A 13,689-nucleotide genomic window follows, 5' to 3' on the forward strand; every position below is an offset into this window, starting at 1 on the left:
TTTCATTACCCAAAAGAAATGCACTGCTTAAATGGCAGATGCGTGCAGGGTCAGCGGTTCCTTAGTCACACTAGTCCTTTAGTTTTGAGAATAATAACAGGGATCCCGAGAAGCCTGTTGTTTCTCCTTGTTTTGAAGCCGCATTTAGTTTCCTTGACGCCTCCGTCCTTCATGACGATTGTCGTCTGACTCCGGAGGAGTGACACTCAGATGCTTCCATTTTTCTCAAACATGTTTTTCTAGCAGCTCCATGAAGCCAAAATATTTGTATTCTTCTAGAGCCGTAACCGAACAGGACCCTGGGAGGCCTCCCCTGAGGGGACCCCGACTCATGTCCTCCACCAGCCTTTTATCTATAGAAAAACTTGAGTCAAAGAACCCATCTAATCAGAGTAGTGAAAAAGTGCAGCGAAAAAAGCAAACAGTGATCGTAATTCAGCCATTCAAAAGAGTCAAGGACTCCACTTCTTCAAAGACGATAGATCATATTCTGAGCCGTGTCCTTGAAGCTGTTTCGCAGGTGCCGAAGCCCCCGCCAGGGGGCTTGGGTGCTGGATGCTGCCCACCAGCAATGGAGACCCCAGACCAGCTGGAACCAGAAGGTTGATGACACTGACTCCCAGTGACCTCACCTCCCACCCATCCGGAAAAGGCCCATGAGCTGATCAGCCCGGCTCCTCAGATGCTGAAGACTCCTCACGACCCGCTCTGTGCCTGGTGATGAAACTGCTTTTTCTGTTTCCTCCAACTCTGCCTCTGCGTTTCTATTTGGCATCGGCGTACAGAGGCAGCCGCGATTTCGGCAACAGGGTTGCACTTACACTAATTGTCATGGGCGTTTATCCCTTCTCATTGGATGTCTCATCCCAAGTCTAGGTTCGATTAATATAGATTTTCCTCCCAATGCGGCAGTGTTATCTCGTGCCCCGTCCCTGTGCCGCGTCTGAGACTCTAATACAACCTAATGTTAATGTGTGAAACAGAGGAAGAAGAGAAGCCCTGGGGAGAGGTAGACACTGAAGTCAGAACTTCTGCGGGGCAGGGTTTTCAGTGCTGGGAGGACAGGAGGGTGGAGGAGGCTCAGCTGGGCAGCTCACACTGCCAGCCACAGCCGACGCCAAGACTCTAGAAGAACAGGAGGAGAGCCGAAGAATGTCTGGGGCCCAGCGAAAGGGCAGCGCCAAAGGGACAGCTGTCACACCAGCACTGACTCAGTCCCAGAGATCAGCAGTGGACTGTACCCAGAAGAACAAGAGTCCCTCTGCCAATGCTTGGGCCCTTGGGTGACCAGCAGGAGGAGGTGGCTGTCCAGCCCACCCCATCAGTGAGGGGTTAACTGGCCCGAGGAGCCTGGAAAGGAGGAGGTGGTACCAGTGGGGTGAGAACCTTGCCATGAGGTCAGGACAGGCAAAGTGGAGGAGGTGCAGCAGCCACCCAACCAACACGACCTGGCAGGTTGCCATGGGAACAGATATGCTAGCAAGAAGCTGTGCTCACCCCTGCGCCTCTGAGAAAGCATCCTGCCGACCTGCTGGCTGAGGTGCCAGTCTTTGCTCGTGTGGGGCTCTCCCTTGGCCCACCTCATCCGTACCAGCTGGACCACAGCCAGCCACTGGCTTAGGCATTGGGTTCTCCTTTCATTTCTGGTTTAGACCCTGCTGGCCTCACACTCCTGTGACCTCCCCTGACACCCCCCCCCCAACCCCGCCCCAACTTGGCCCAGTGTTCTGTTGAGACTTCCCTGCAGGGCTGGCTTTAGAGCCTGGGATGTGGATGCTATGAGGCAAATGGAGCTGCAGTCCTGGTCCCACTGTGACCCCATACCAGCTGCTTCACTCCTCCTTGGTTTTGGTTGCCTCCTTGGCAATCTAAGGCCCACTTTGTAGGTGAAATGTGAGATCTTCATCCTAAGGCTTTTATTTTTTTTTATTTAAAAAATTTTTTTTATGGCCATACCTGCGGCATATGGAGGTTCCCAGGCTAGGGGCTGAATGGGAGCTGCAGCTGCAGGCCTACGCCAGAGCCACAGCAACGCGGGATCTGAGCGGCACCTCGTGGCAACACCAGATCTTTAACCCACTGTGTGAGGCCAAGGATGGAACCTGCATCCTCATGGAGACTATATCAGGTTCTTAACCCACTGAGCCACAATGGGAACTCCTAAGGCCTTTTTAAGTTGAACAATCTGTCATTTGAACGTTGCTGCTTCCCAGCCAGTGAATTTCCTTCAGACTCACAGGAGCCCCAGTTTCCCTGCATGTTCCCTCTTCTTGGGTCCCTCTCTCTCCCCCTCGCGAGGCTAACTCCTTCCAGTCCTTAGGTCAGAACTCTCTGCCCCGCATCTCTGTAGCCACCATCTCGGCCTCAGCACTGACCCTCTCACATGTGGTCAGCCAGTGGCCTCCTGACGGACCCTCAGGCCCCTCGGCCAGTGTCCCAGGCAGATATCCGAGCTGAGCTTAGATAACAGTCACAACCCCTGCCCGGGGAACTGAGAGCCTAGGAGGAGAGGCGGCATCAAGCTGAACGGACAAATTACAGTGACGGTTAGGAAGGAAAAGAACGAGGTGAGGCTCGATGGGGAGGAAGGATCAAGAATGTCTCTTTTCTTCTTTTTTTGTTTTTGTCTTTTTAGGGCCGTACCCGCGGCATATGGAGGTTCCCAGGCTAGGGGTCGAATCGGAGCTGTAGCCGCCGTCCTACACCACAGCCACAGCAAAACGCGGGATCCGAGCCGCATCTGGGACCTACACCACAGCTCACGGCAACACCGGATCCTCAACCCACTGAGTGAGGCCAGGGATCGAACCTGCAACCTCATGGTTCCCAGTCGGATTTGTTTCCGCTGCACCACGACGGGAACTCCAAGAGAGTTTTTTCTGAGGAAGTGACTTTTGGTTACGATCTGAAGGATGAGGAGAGGTTCACTGAGGGAAGGGTGACGGTGAGAGCCTTTCAGGCAAAGGGTATATGTGGAAAGACCTAGAGGCAAGAAAGAACTTAGCTTTTCTTAGAACTGGAAGGAGCCTGCGTGGCAAGAGCTTGGGGAAGTGGTGGGGAGTGACTCTCGGTGGCTCAGGACTGGCCTCTGGACGGTCTCCTATCTGTCATGTACCTTCATGACCTTGTGCCACCTGGACCCACTGGCCTCCCTCGCCTCATTCGGAGTCAGTTTCTTCTGCAAAGGGTCAAAGTCTGGGATGGAGAAGCCTGAGTTCCGGGGGGGCCCCGTCTTCTCGGCTCGGTCATGTCCTGGGCGACTGCGGTGGCTGAATCGGTCAGAGGATACTGAACTGCTTCCTGCTCCTGGGCCAGGTCTCCCAGTGGGCAGAGGACATAGAAGGGGGGCACACTGCTCTGGAGGGGACAAGCTGGCCACTGCGACAGGGTGTGGGCGGGGTGGGAGGTTGCTAAGGAGCGAGAGTCCTATATAGACTTTGCTTCGTGGTCTCTGCCCTGCATCTTTGCTGTCCCCAGCCTTCAGGGGGCCCTTGCCTCATGTGACAGCTATGTCTCAGCTCTCACTGAGAAAACGAGCCCACGACCAGTGGCCAGAGTTGGGATAAAGCAGACTGGGGAAGGTGGGGGACGCCTCGGAGATGCCAGGTTTAAGAGAGCCAGCAGGGACCAGCAGAGACCCGGAGCCTAATCTTTGTTATTTGGTTATTAGAAGGGTGTCTGACTTCTGCGGGTGGGAGAAGACAGAGACAGCCGGGTTCTAGTCCTTCGTTCTTAGTGCACAAAACCCCACCTTTGCCGGTACTTATGTCTGGGCCACCCAGGCTGGGGTCCAGAGGAAGAGGTTCCCCCCACCCCCTGAAGTGGAGCTGCAAGGCAGGGCCCTGCAGACGGAGGATAAGTCTAGAGAGGCAGGGTGGCAACAGAAAGAAGGGCAGAGCTTCGCGTTCAGTCCTGATACCAGGGTCCGCAGACAATGGACGACGTGGGAGAGCTCTGACTTTGTCGTGTTCATGATTTTACCCTCACCTTCTGAAAATCCCCAGAAAATTTCACTTGTTTCATAACTCAGAAGAAAACGTAGGAGGCTTTGTCTGGTCCTCATGTGGCTGGCAGAGGAGCAAGTGGGTCAGAAGAGGCAGGCGGCCCTGCCCTACAGGCCCAGGGAGGAAAGGGGGCGCGGGAATCTCTGCAGTGACAGGCAGCCCTAAGCCAGGACGGGGACCAGCAGCAGTGGCTCTGGATGAGCAATGCCTCCCCACCGCCCCCAGGCCTCAGGGTCCCTCTCTCTTTTCCCCTGTCCCTGGCTCCTGGGCTAAGCAGAGAATCAAATGCAGTTGTGGGCAAACACCTTTATTCTGCCCAAGTCCCACATTCCCTGGAGCAAGGCTGGTGTGGTCAGAGCTGCAGGGGCCGCGGCCCAGAGTCAGTCTGGGGACCGGAGCACGGCGCTTCTTCTGGGGTGGCTGGAGACGGCTCACCGGACCCGGTCACTTGGTCTGCACCTCAAAGTCCACTTCCGACCTGAGCAGGGAAGGCAGCCGCATCCCGGCCAGCGGGTGGAACCCGGGGACCGGCTCTTGCTCTTGGATCTGGTCTCGGAGGCGCTGGATCTCCAGGCGTTGCATCTCGATGATTCTCCCCGTTTCTTCTTGCGCGTTCAGTCTCATGGTAGGAGGGATGCCAGGGAGGTCCTCGCCGGACACTGCAGGGGACAGAGCAGGACTAGCAGGGGTCTGTTACGGGACTGCTGCAAAGCTTGGCTGAAAGCGGCTCCCCCTCCCTTCCCCCTCCAAGCCCTTCCCCCACACACGCTTACGGAGCATCGGAGCAGCTCCCGGGCGGGGACCCCTCACTAGCGCTTCTGGGTCGGAAGCTCACTCCCGTGAGTTCCCTGAGGCCGTCCTCCCATCCCAGGGCCACCCTCGTCCTGGGCCTCAGCCTGGGCGATGCTGGTGTCTCCGAGGGTCCACAGCTCATCCCGCTCCCTGACCTGCCAAGCTCACCTCTCGGTACTGAAGTGCTGGGCACGCCAGCTCAGCACCCACTCTGCGGCTGCCCCTCTCTCCTCACACCCAGGCGCTTTCATTCCAGCGCATCGTTTGCCTCTTTTTGACTGAATTTAGACCTCGTCTGCCAGGTTTTACCTACCAAAGGGGTTCCTCTGAGATTTACTCCCTTTTCTGCCCAGTTAGGCCCACCGTGAATTTCTCCTGCCACCTCGATGGCACCCTCGGTACTCGAAATGCCTCCACCCGCTGCCCCTGGCAGCCTGCACAGCCCAAACCGGAAATAACCCAGCAGCCCAGAGTCCTCATGGCCCACTGAGTGCTCCTGAAAAGAGGAGCATGAGATTCAAGTTCTGGGTTTTTCCATCTCCGGACAGACGTTCGGCCCAGAGGCGGCAAACTCTCATTCCTCCAGCTCAGGACCGTCAATCGTTACTCCAACTGCTCTTCCGCACTTAGAAAAAAAGTCGTGGTAAAATCTATATAACGTGGCTGCAACGAGAGAGTCTCATCCTCGGAGAGGTTCAGTCAGAAAGAGAAAGACACATACCATGTGGTGCCACTCACATGTGGCATCTAAACTATGGCACAGACCAACTTACCCACTGACACATGGACACAGAAAACAGACCCGTGGTTGCCAAGGGGGATGGGGCAGGGCGTGGGAGGCACTGGGAGTTTGGGCTCAGGAGATGCAAACTCTTGCATTTAGAATGGATAAACAACAAGGTCTCCCTGCCTGGCACAGGGACCTGTAGCCGCTCTCCTGGGACAGACCATGACAGGAGATGACACAAGAAGCGGAATGTATATATGCACGACCCGGTCACTGCGCTGTGCGGCAGAGACGGGCACACCACTGTAAATCAACTCTAATAAACAAAATCTATGTAACCTAACATTCCCCAGCTTAGCCCCTTTCAAGTGGAGGGTGAGTGGTATTAAGGACACTCGGCCTCTTGTGCAACCCACCTCCCACAGTCTTCTCATTTTGAAAAACCCCACACCCACTAAACGACCTCCCATTTCTTTGCTCCCAGCTCCTAGAAGCCAGCAGGCTACTTCCTGTCTCTATGAATGTGGCTCCAGGAACCTTAGATAAGTGGAGTCGCACAGTATCTGTCCTTTGGTGTCTGGCTTGCTTCACTTAGCATAGGGTTCTCAAGGCTCATCTATGCTGTATCATGTCAGAAGGTCCTTCTTTTTAAGACCAAATAATCTTTCATCGCGTGTATATGCCCCTTTTTGCTTACCCCTCATCTATTGATGGAAATCAGGCCAGCTTGCACCTTTTGGCGGCTGTGAATATTGCTGCTATGAATATGGAAGTACAAACATCTCTGAGACGCTGCGTTGACTTTTGGGTTTAAACCCAGAAGTGCAATATCTATTTCACATAGTGATTCTATTTTTAATTTTTGGATGAAACACCTTACTGTTTTCCACAGTGGCTGTATCATTTTGCATTCTGATCAACAGTGCACCCAGGCTTCCAGTTTCTCCAGGTCCTTGCTAGCATTTGTTATGTTCTGGTTTCGTTTTGTTTTTTCTTTTTGGTTTGATTCATTTTAATAGTAACCATTCTAATGCGTGTGAGGCACTCATGGTTTTGATTTCACTGTGGTTTGGATTTCATTTACCTAATGATTGTTAGTAATGCTGAGATTTTTTTTTTTGTTTTGTTTTTTGTTTTTTTTTTTTTTTTTTGCTTTTTAGGGCTGCACCTGCTGCCTGTGGAAGTTCCCAGGCTAGGAGGTGATGGGAGCGGTAGCTGCTGGCCTACGCCACGGCCACAGCAACACTGGATCTGAGCCACATCTGTGACCCACATCACAGCTCACAGCAACGCTGGAACTCTAACCCACTGAGCGAGGCCAGGGATCCAACCTACGTCCTCATGGATGCTGGTTGGGTTTGCTACTGCTGAGCCGAAATGGGAACTCCAATGCTGAGCATTTCTGTGTGCTCGTTGGCCATCTGTATATCTTCTTTGGAGAAATGTTTATTCAAGTGCTTTGCCCATTTTTAAATCTCTTTTTTTTGGGGGGAGGGAGGAGAAGTTATAGGAGTTCTGTATATATTCTAGACATTAACCCCTTATTATGTGTATGATTTGCAAATATTTTTCTCTCATTCCATAGGTTGCCTTTCACTCTGCTGATTGTGTCCTTCGAGAGATACACAGAAGGTTTTGTGTGTGTGTGTGTGTGTGTGTGTGTGTTTAAAATAGTCACACTTGTGGCATATGTACGTTCCCAGGCAAGGGGTTGAATTGGAGCTACACCTGCAGGCCTACGCCACAGCAACACCAGATCTGAGCCACATCCGTGACCTCACTGCAGCTTGTGGCAACACTGGATCCTTAATCCACTGAGTGAGGCCAGGGGTCAAACTCACATCCAGGAGTCAAACTTGTGGAGACTGTGTTGGATTCTGAACCCACTGAGCCACAGTGGAAACTCCTACGGTTTTAGCTCTTAAGTCCGTGGTCCATTTTGAGTTAAATTTTGTATATGAGGTCAGTGAGGGTCCAGCTTCACTCCTCTGCGTGTGAACATCCAGTTTCCCAGCTCCATCTGTTGAAAAGATTTCCCTTTCCTCATTGGGTGGTCTTGGATCTCATGCTGAAAATCATTGGACCATAGACGTGAACATTTATTTCTGGGCTCTGTGTTCTATTCCATTGGTCTCGGTCTTTATGCCAGTACTATACTGTTTTGATTACCATGGCTTTGCTATAAGTTTTGAAATAGGAAGTGTGAGGCCTCCAACTTTGTTCTTTTTCAAGAGTTTTTGGCTATTTGGGGAGTACCTTGAGACTTCCGGTGAATTTTAGAATGGATTTTCTATTTCTGTGAAAAGGGATGGCATTGAATCTAGAATGTCAGTACTCCCCAAAGTGATTTGTTTCCACTGTGCCATGATCCGAACTCCAGATAAAGAATTCTTAAAAAACAAAACAAAACAAAAAAAAAACCAGGGAGTTCCCGTCATGGCTCAGTGGTTAACGAACCCGACTAGGAACCAGGAAGTTGTGGGTTCGATCCCTGGCCTTGCTCAGTGGGTTAAGGATCCGGCATTACCGTGAGCTGTGGTGTAGGTCGCAGATGTGGCTTGGCTCCTGAATTGCTGTGGCTCTGGCGTAGGCCAGCTCTGATTTGACCCCTAGCCTGGGAACCTCCATGTGCCTTGGGTGTGGCCCTCAACAAAACAAAATAAAATAAAAGAATTCTTAAAAAAATAAAAACAAAAAAACTGAATTGGAAGATCCCCCGGTGCAAGGGGTTAAGGATCTGGGGTTGTCACTGCTGTGGCTTGAGTCAAAGTTGCGGCTTGGGTTCAATCCCCAGAACTTCTGAAGGCTGTGTATGTGCTTCCTGCCCCCCTCAAAAAAAAAAAAAAAAAAAAAAAAGAAAAAGAAAAAAGAAAAAAAAAGAAAAAGAAAATAACTGAATTGGTCAATTTTAAACAATTTGGGCGATATATATTTTAGGCGAACTTGTTTTGGTGGCCTCATGGTCAAAGTCAAAATCGGACTTAAGTTCATCATCAGGGCAGACACCTGTCTTCACATGTTACAGGTGAAATCTTCTTGCCTAAAGCTCTGTCGCTCCAATGACATGATGTTTGAATCGCTTCGGATAATCTACTGAGTGTTTGTAAGGAGACAGCTGGGGGCACTGTGGGTACGGATGAAGCAAGAGTGACAGGCATGGATACTTGTTCAAGCTGGGGAATGGATTCATGGGAATTCGTTTGATTTTTCTTTCAATTTTTATATACGTCTGACCATTTCCCTTGTAGTAATGAGAAGAACCTACCTGTACCGCACAGAACCCTGAGGCCGTTTCAACTGATTAATTGCTAGGCTGCTTGGACGTTTTTGAAATATCTTTGAAAGCGAAGTTTCGCAACTGTTCATGGACATGTCTATGCTTCGTCTCCAAACAAAGACGGTTTTGCCTCCAGGAAGTCAGGTCCTCAACTCTTTATAACACGTGCTGCGCTCCTGCGTCAGTTCTTTAGAGCTGGTACTGGGTCTACTCAGAACGGGTACTCAGTTCGACTTCCCCTCAACTCTAACCAAAACTGCATGTGAGACCATTATGTATATGTATTTATACGTGTGTAAACTTTGTCATAATTTAAAACTCAGAAGCAGTCACAGAAATAGCGCAAGGAGTTCCTACGTATCCTTCAGCCACCCTCCCCCAGTGACAGTCCCCTGCGCACGCATGGCACATGAAGGGACTGGCATTTGAAAGCCCTGGTTCGCTGCTGTGGAATGTTTCAGTTCATCACGGTTTCCGAGCTTTAGTCCCGAATGTAAACCATCAGAAGACAATATACCCCAACGATGCTGGCTTAATTCGCCACAGCCATACCTTACACCCTGGGTTTTTATAGACTGTCCGGATGAGAAAGGGACACCTGAAGAAAGTTGCTATTGTCTGAAAACCTAAAGACTGCCAGTTATGCTGTTTGAGACGCCGTTTGTCAGGCTCCACACATGAAGTTTCTCGTAGAATTGAGTGCTGGGGAGAGGTCAGTTTCTTCCGAAAAAGAAACTTCCTTTCTCTGTAGAAGAGCTACGTAAACCATCGCATTTGCCCCCCTCTCGCCTTGGTTATCAGCATCTCAGAGGGACTTTATCCCTGCGGTGACTGACGCAGTTAACGTTTCTAGTGTAAATTTCCCCTCTCCTTTCCATCCTTCTTTTGCCTTTGTTTTGATTGTACAGGTGGATCATCCCTTATCCACCGCTGCGAAATGCAAAAAGCTCTAAAAATGGAAAGCATTTTAAAAATCAGGTAGGTTGGTGTGATATTCATATGGTTCACGCTAGAAACAACAGTGTATTTGATTTCAGATTTCTAGGGATGTTGTATAGTGTGTTCTTCCTAAGATCGGAAAGATTCTGAATTCTGAAACTCGAGCTAACGCCAAGGATTTTGGATTTGCAAGGGTTTGAACGTGTTGGGGCCCTCACACATCCTTTGGCGAGCAGGTGAGTGGCATGGAGAGGTGCCCAGGAGGCCAGGGGGTGGATGTGACCCATCACAGGAGGAAACTCAGGAGAGGCAGCTTTGGAAGCCAAAGCCAGACCTGCTCGTGACTGCCACTGGTCCCTGGACCCGATGCCCACCTTTCCGGGCCACGAGGGGAATTACCTTTCTCTGTCACATCTTGCGGTTGGGTTTTCTTGGTCAGTTTCAGAGCTGCTTCAAGGTCGTAGACTTGGGAGCGGGTGAGCTTCAGCTCTCGGCGGAGCTCATTAATCTCCTTGATCAGCAAGACATTTTCCTGAAGAAAGGGAGGGGGAGAGAGTGAGGGCAGATAGCGAGGGATGAGTGGGCACAGGACCTGCCCTGGCCTGGGGAAGAGGGTGTGGAGAACCTTCAGGGTTGGTCTGGGACCCACACTGAGTCTTTGGTTTCTCCCTTGTGGCCTGAGTCCTTCCCCTGGCTCATGGGTCAGCCTCTCGAGGTACCAGCTGACCTACCTCCAGGTGGACTCTGGCAAGGTAAGATACAGACAGCGTGCACCACTCCCATCCATCCAGGCTCTTTCTATGAGCAGGAACAATAATGCTAGTCTAAGCACTTTTTATGAACCTAAAGCACGGAGGCATCATAATAACACAATGGGTAGATTCTATTACAGAAGAGAAAACTGAGGCACAGAGAAGTTATGTCACTTACCCAAATTACACAGCTAGCAAGTGACAGCCAGTGTTCGGACCCAGTTTTGCTCCAAAGCTCTGAGCTCGTAAGTACTGTGCTATACTTTATTCACTTCCCCCCATTCATTTGCTGAACTATATATATATTTATGATATTGTATGGTATCTGCGACCTCTCTGGGATGCAGGCAGAAGTAAGACATGGCTTCCGCTCTCAGCAGCACACTTTTTAGTGAGGAACACAGAGAAACAAAGGCACAATTAACATTAACTGCATCCATCGGAAGTTCACTTCTCTCGTTAGTGTTCGGCAAATATCCATCCGTCCAACATTTACTGAGGGCTTATCATGGGCCAGGCACTGCCCTGGACCCGAGCTCTATTTATCGAAAGGAAGACGTGGCCTCTGCTCCCGAGCAGCTGCGGTTGTAGTGAGGGATCTGGGCACCGTTTAGGGAGGGGGCAACCTTGCCGGGATGGGGGCGTGGGGCACGGAGGAGAGGCACTTAGCCCTGTGCAAGTGACCAGCACGGATTCCTAGGGACGGACCTCTGGGCAGAGGCTTGACGGAGGTACCAAGGAGAGGGTGGAGGGGGTCCTGGATGACTGGAACAGCGGGAGAAAGGCACAAAAGAACCTGGCTGGTGTGTGGGGTGGCCTGCGGCAGCTCTGGACCACCAAGGAGAGGTGAGAAGAGAGAGAGGAGGGCGGGGCAGGGCCTGCTGCTCGCCGGGGGGAGGGGCTCTGTGCCCCTGGACCAAGCAGTTTCTTCTCTCTTGCCTCGCTGGCCTTTTCACACACAACCCAAGGCCCCGAGGGAGGCCCCACAGAGGCGCCCCTGTCGCCAGAGGCCACTCTGTTCTTGGAGCTCAGAACTCAGCGCGTCCACCCCAGCAGCTCTCACACAACGGCGCACATGAGTCACCCGAGGGGCCTGTTCAAGGTGACTTCTGACTCGGTGGGTCTGGAGCCGCTCCTGAGATGCTGAATTTCTACCGGCTCCCAGGAGACACTGAGTGGCAGGCCCCTGCCAGGGGCGGGAGCCGGACCCCTGGGTGTCTGAGCAGCGACAGAGGCAGACACGGGCTACATCTACCAAAGACCGGCCTGTGCCAGAAACAAGCAGGGCTTCCACGCGGGCCTCTCTCTGCAGTCCCGGGGTGGAGTCTGGGCCTGGAGGACAGGCGGATCCCCAGCCCTGCTGTCAGCGAGACCGACAAGCCTCCTCTGTTAGGGAACACGCACGGGGACACCCCGACAGTCCTGCCCCTGGAGCCTCTTTATCTGAGCAGGTCAGACATACCTTCCGATTTTCAGTCTATCATTTAGCCTCCCCATCCTGCATTTACAAACGTGGTTCCCTCTTGGATGCAAAGCCCAATTATTGCCAACCCCTCGTTCGCCGGCTAGGCTTTGTACCTACTTTTCTATAAAGTCACCTTTTCCTCCTGATTTTTGACCCTAGTGACCAACCTAGGCCTTGGGGATGCAATTCCCACATTTCCTGTGCGCAGGCTCCGTTTCCTCCCACCTGACCTTCTCTGACTTTGTTTCGCGACTCGATCCGTGAAATACGTATTCATTGGGTTCTAAGACCTTGGACTCGGCCTGGCCTGTAAGAAGGGCTCAGTAAATATTTGTGGAAGGGAAAAGCAAATGAATGAGGAAAGCCATGGATTCCAGGCTGAGTAAGAGGACGTGAGCAACCAGGGGCCAAGGGCTGAGCAGGGAAGACCAGACAGGAGGGTCTTGGGAGGCTTCGGGGACCCCCTGGGCCCACGGGCTCGCCAGGGGCCCCCTTGACTCCTCCGAGCTGGCGTCACTTCGCCTCACTCCCTGCCTGATTCAGTAAAGTGACAGTAATCCGTATAAGATGAGTGACTGAAAAAGCCAGTTCTCTCCAGAAACACTTCAGACGCTTCCTCCTGGTCAGTCGGTCATTCCGTCACTCAACCCTGTGGACTTTGGGTCTGGACTGAATCTCGTTGGCCCTCACCAGCTCCCAGCATCGCTCCCCTTCATGACCGTAGTGGCCTCAAGGGGAGCCCCTGCCACCACGACCGGGGCTTCTGGCTCCTGGCACCATTGATATGAATGCCTGTTTCTGACCCCACCGGCAGCCCTGGGCACCTCCGTGAAGCTGGCCTCCTCAATGGGTCTCCGGAACACGCCTCACCTGCCTGAGAGTGTGATTGAGGCCCACGACTCAATGCAGCCCGATTCCTCTGTTCTGTTCGTTCGCTCGTTCATAAAAATCACCCGAGAGCCAGACCCTGAATGCCTAGCAGGCACCTACTGTGCCAGACACCGGAGGCCGAGCTTGGATCCAGGGCAGGGAGAGGCCACGGGAGTGTGAAGGGGGGTGCCGGCCAGGGTGAGGAGGGCTCCCCGTGGAGGCAGGGCACGGGGACAGGGTTCCAGGCCCAGAGCCAGGAGGGAGCAAGGCGCCAAAGGCTGGATGGTGATAATAACGAGACGATAACCGCCAGGATTGGCGAGATTCCTGCCCTGCATCAAATATTTTGCATATGTGACCTCGTTTCATCCCTACCGCCACCTTATGCAGAAGGGCTTACTAGGTTCAGTTTCATAGGAGGAAACCAGGGCCACGGGGGGGGGACAGCTGGGATCCCGGCCTGCTGACCCCCAGGCTCTCGCCTCTCACCCCTTACGCCGCCTCCATCCCAACACCTCACATAGTATGAGGGCCCCGAAGCCCCTGAAAAGTACAGGTGGGGCTCCCTTAAGAGTGCTTTCTGGGGCGCTTCAGAGGTCACACTGAGGCCAACTCCGCGCACGTGCCTTGGGTAGTCAGGTGAAGCTCAGTGAACGCAACGAGTGTGCTAAGCTTTCTGTTCCTGATCCGTCCTTGGTCAGCATGGCCTACGAACGCCCCTCCAACCCTCCAGGCCCCCACCCAGCTCCCCCGTGGCAGGGGGGCTGTGACCTGGGTTCCTCAAATGGCAGGTCTTGGGGTAAGTGAGAGAGCCTGGCTCGAGGATGCCAAGGTCAGGCTTTATAGAAAGCCTGCTGAGCACA

The 13,689-nt window shown here is 52.6% G+C and overlaps 1 protein-coding gene across 5 annotated transcripts in view; it reads right to left on the minus strand.

Annotated features, from left to right (window-relative positions):
- Positions 1 to 4,295: 4,295 nt before the first annotated feature.
- CFAP57 (cilia and flagella associated protein 57) overlaps positions 4,296 to 13,689 on the minus strand; it is a 61,910-nt gene continuing 52,516 nt past the window's right edge. For all 5 annotated transcript variants that reach the window (XM_084959093.1, XM_084959090.1, XM_084959091.1 and 2 more), the window contains 2 exons: positions 10,139 to 10,271; positions 4,296 to 4,663 (listed from right to left, as the gene is read on the minus strand). In XM_084959093.1, the coding sequence (XP_084815219.1) occupies positions 4,449 to 4,663; positions 10,139 to 10,271 (348 nt within the window). In that variant the 3' untranslated portion in view covers positions 4,296 to 4,448. The remainder of the gene's footprint in view (positions 4,664 to 10,138; positions 10,272 to 13,689) is intronic.

The sequence above is a fragment of the Sus scrofa genome, chromosome 6 (assembly GCF_054392235.1).
Source record: "Sus scrofa isolate SSC_HxYL_T2T_F1_AM1 chromosome 6, Sscrofa_HxYL_maternal_Yorkshire_Landrace_v2.0, whole genome shotgun sequence".
Classification (NCBI taxonomy): domain Eukaryota; kingdom Metazoa; phylum Chordata; class Mammalia; order Artiodactyla; family Suidae; genus Sus; species Sus scrofa.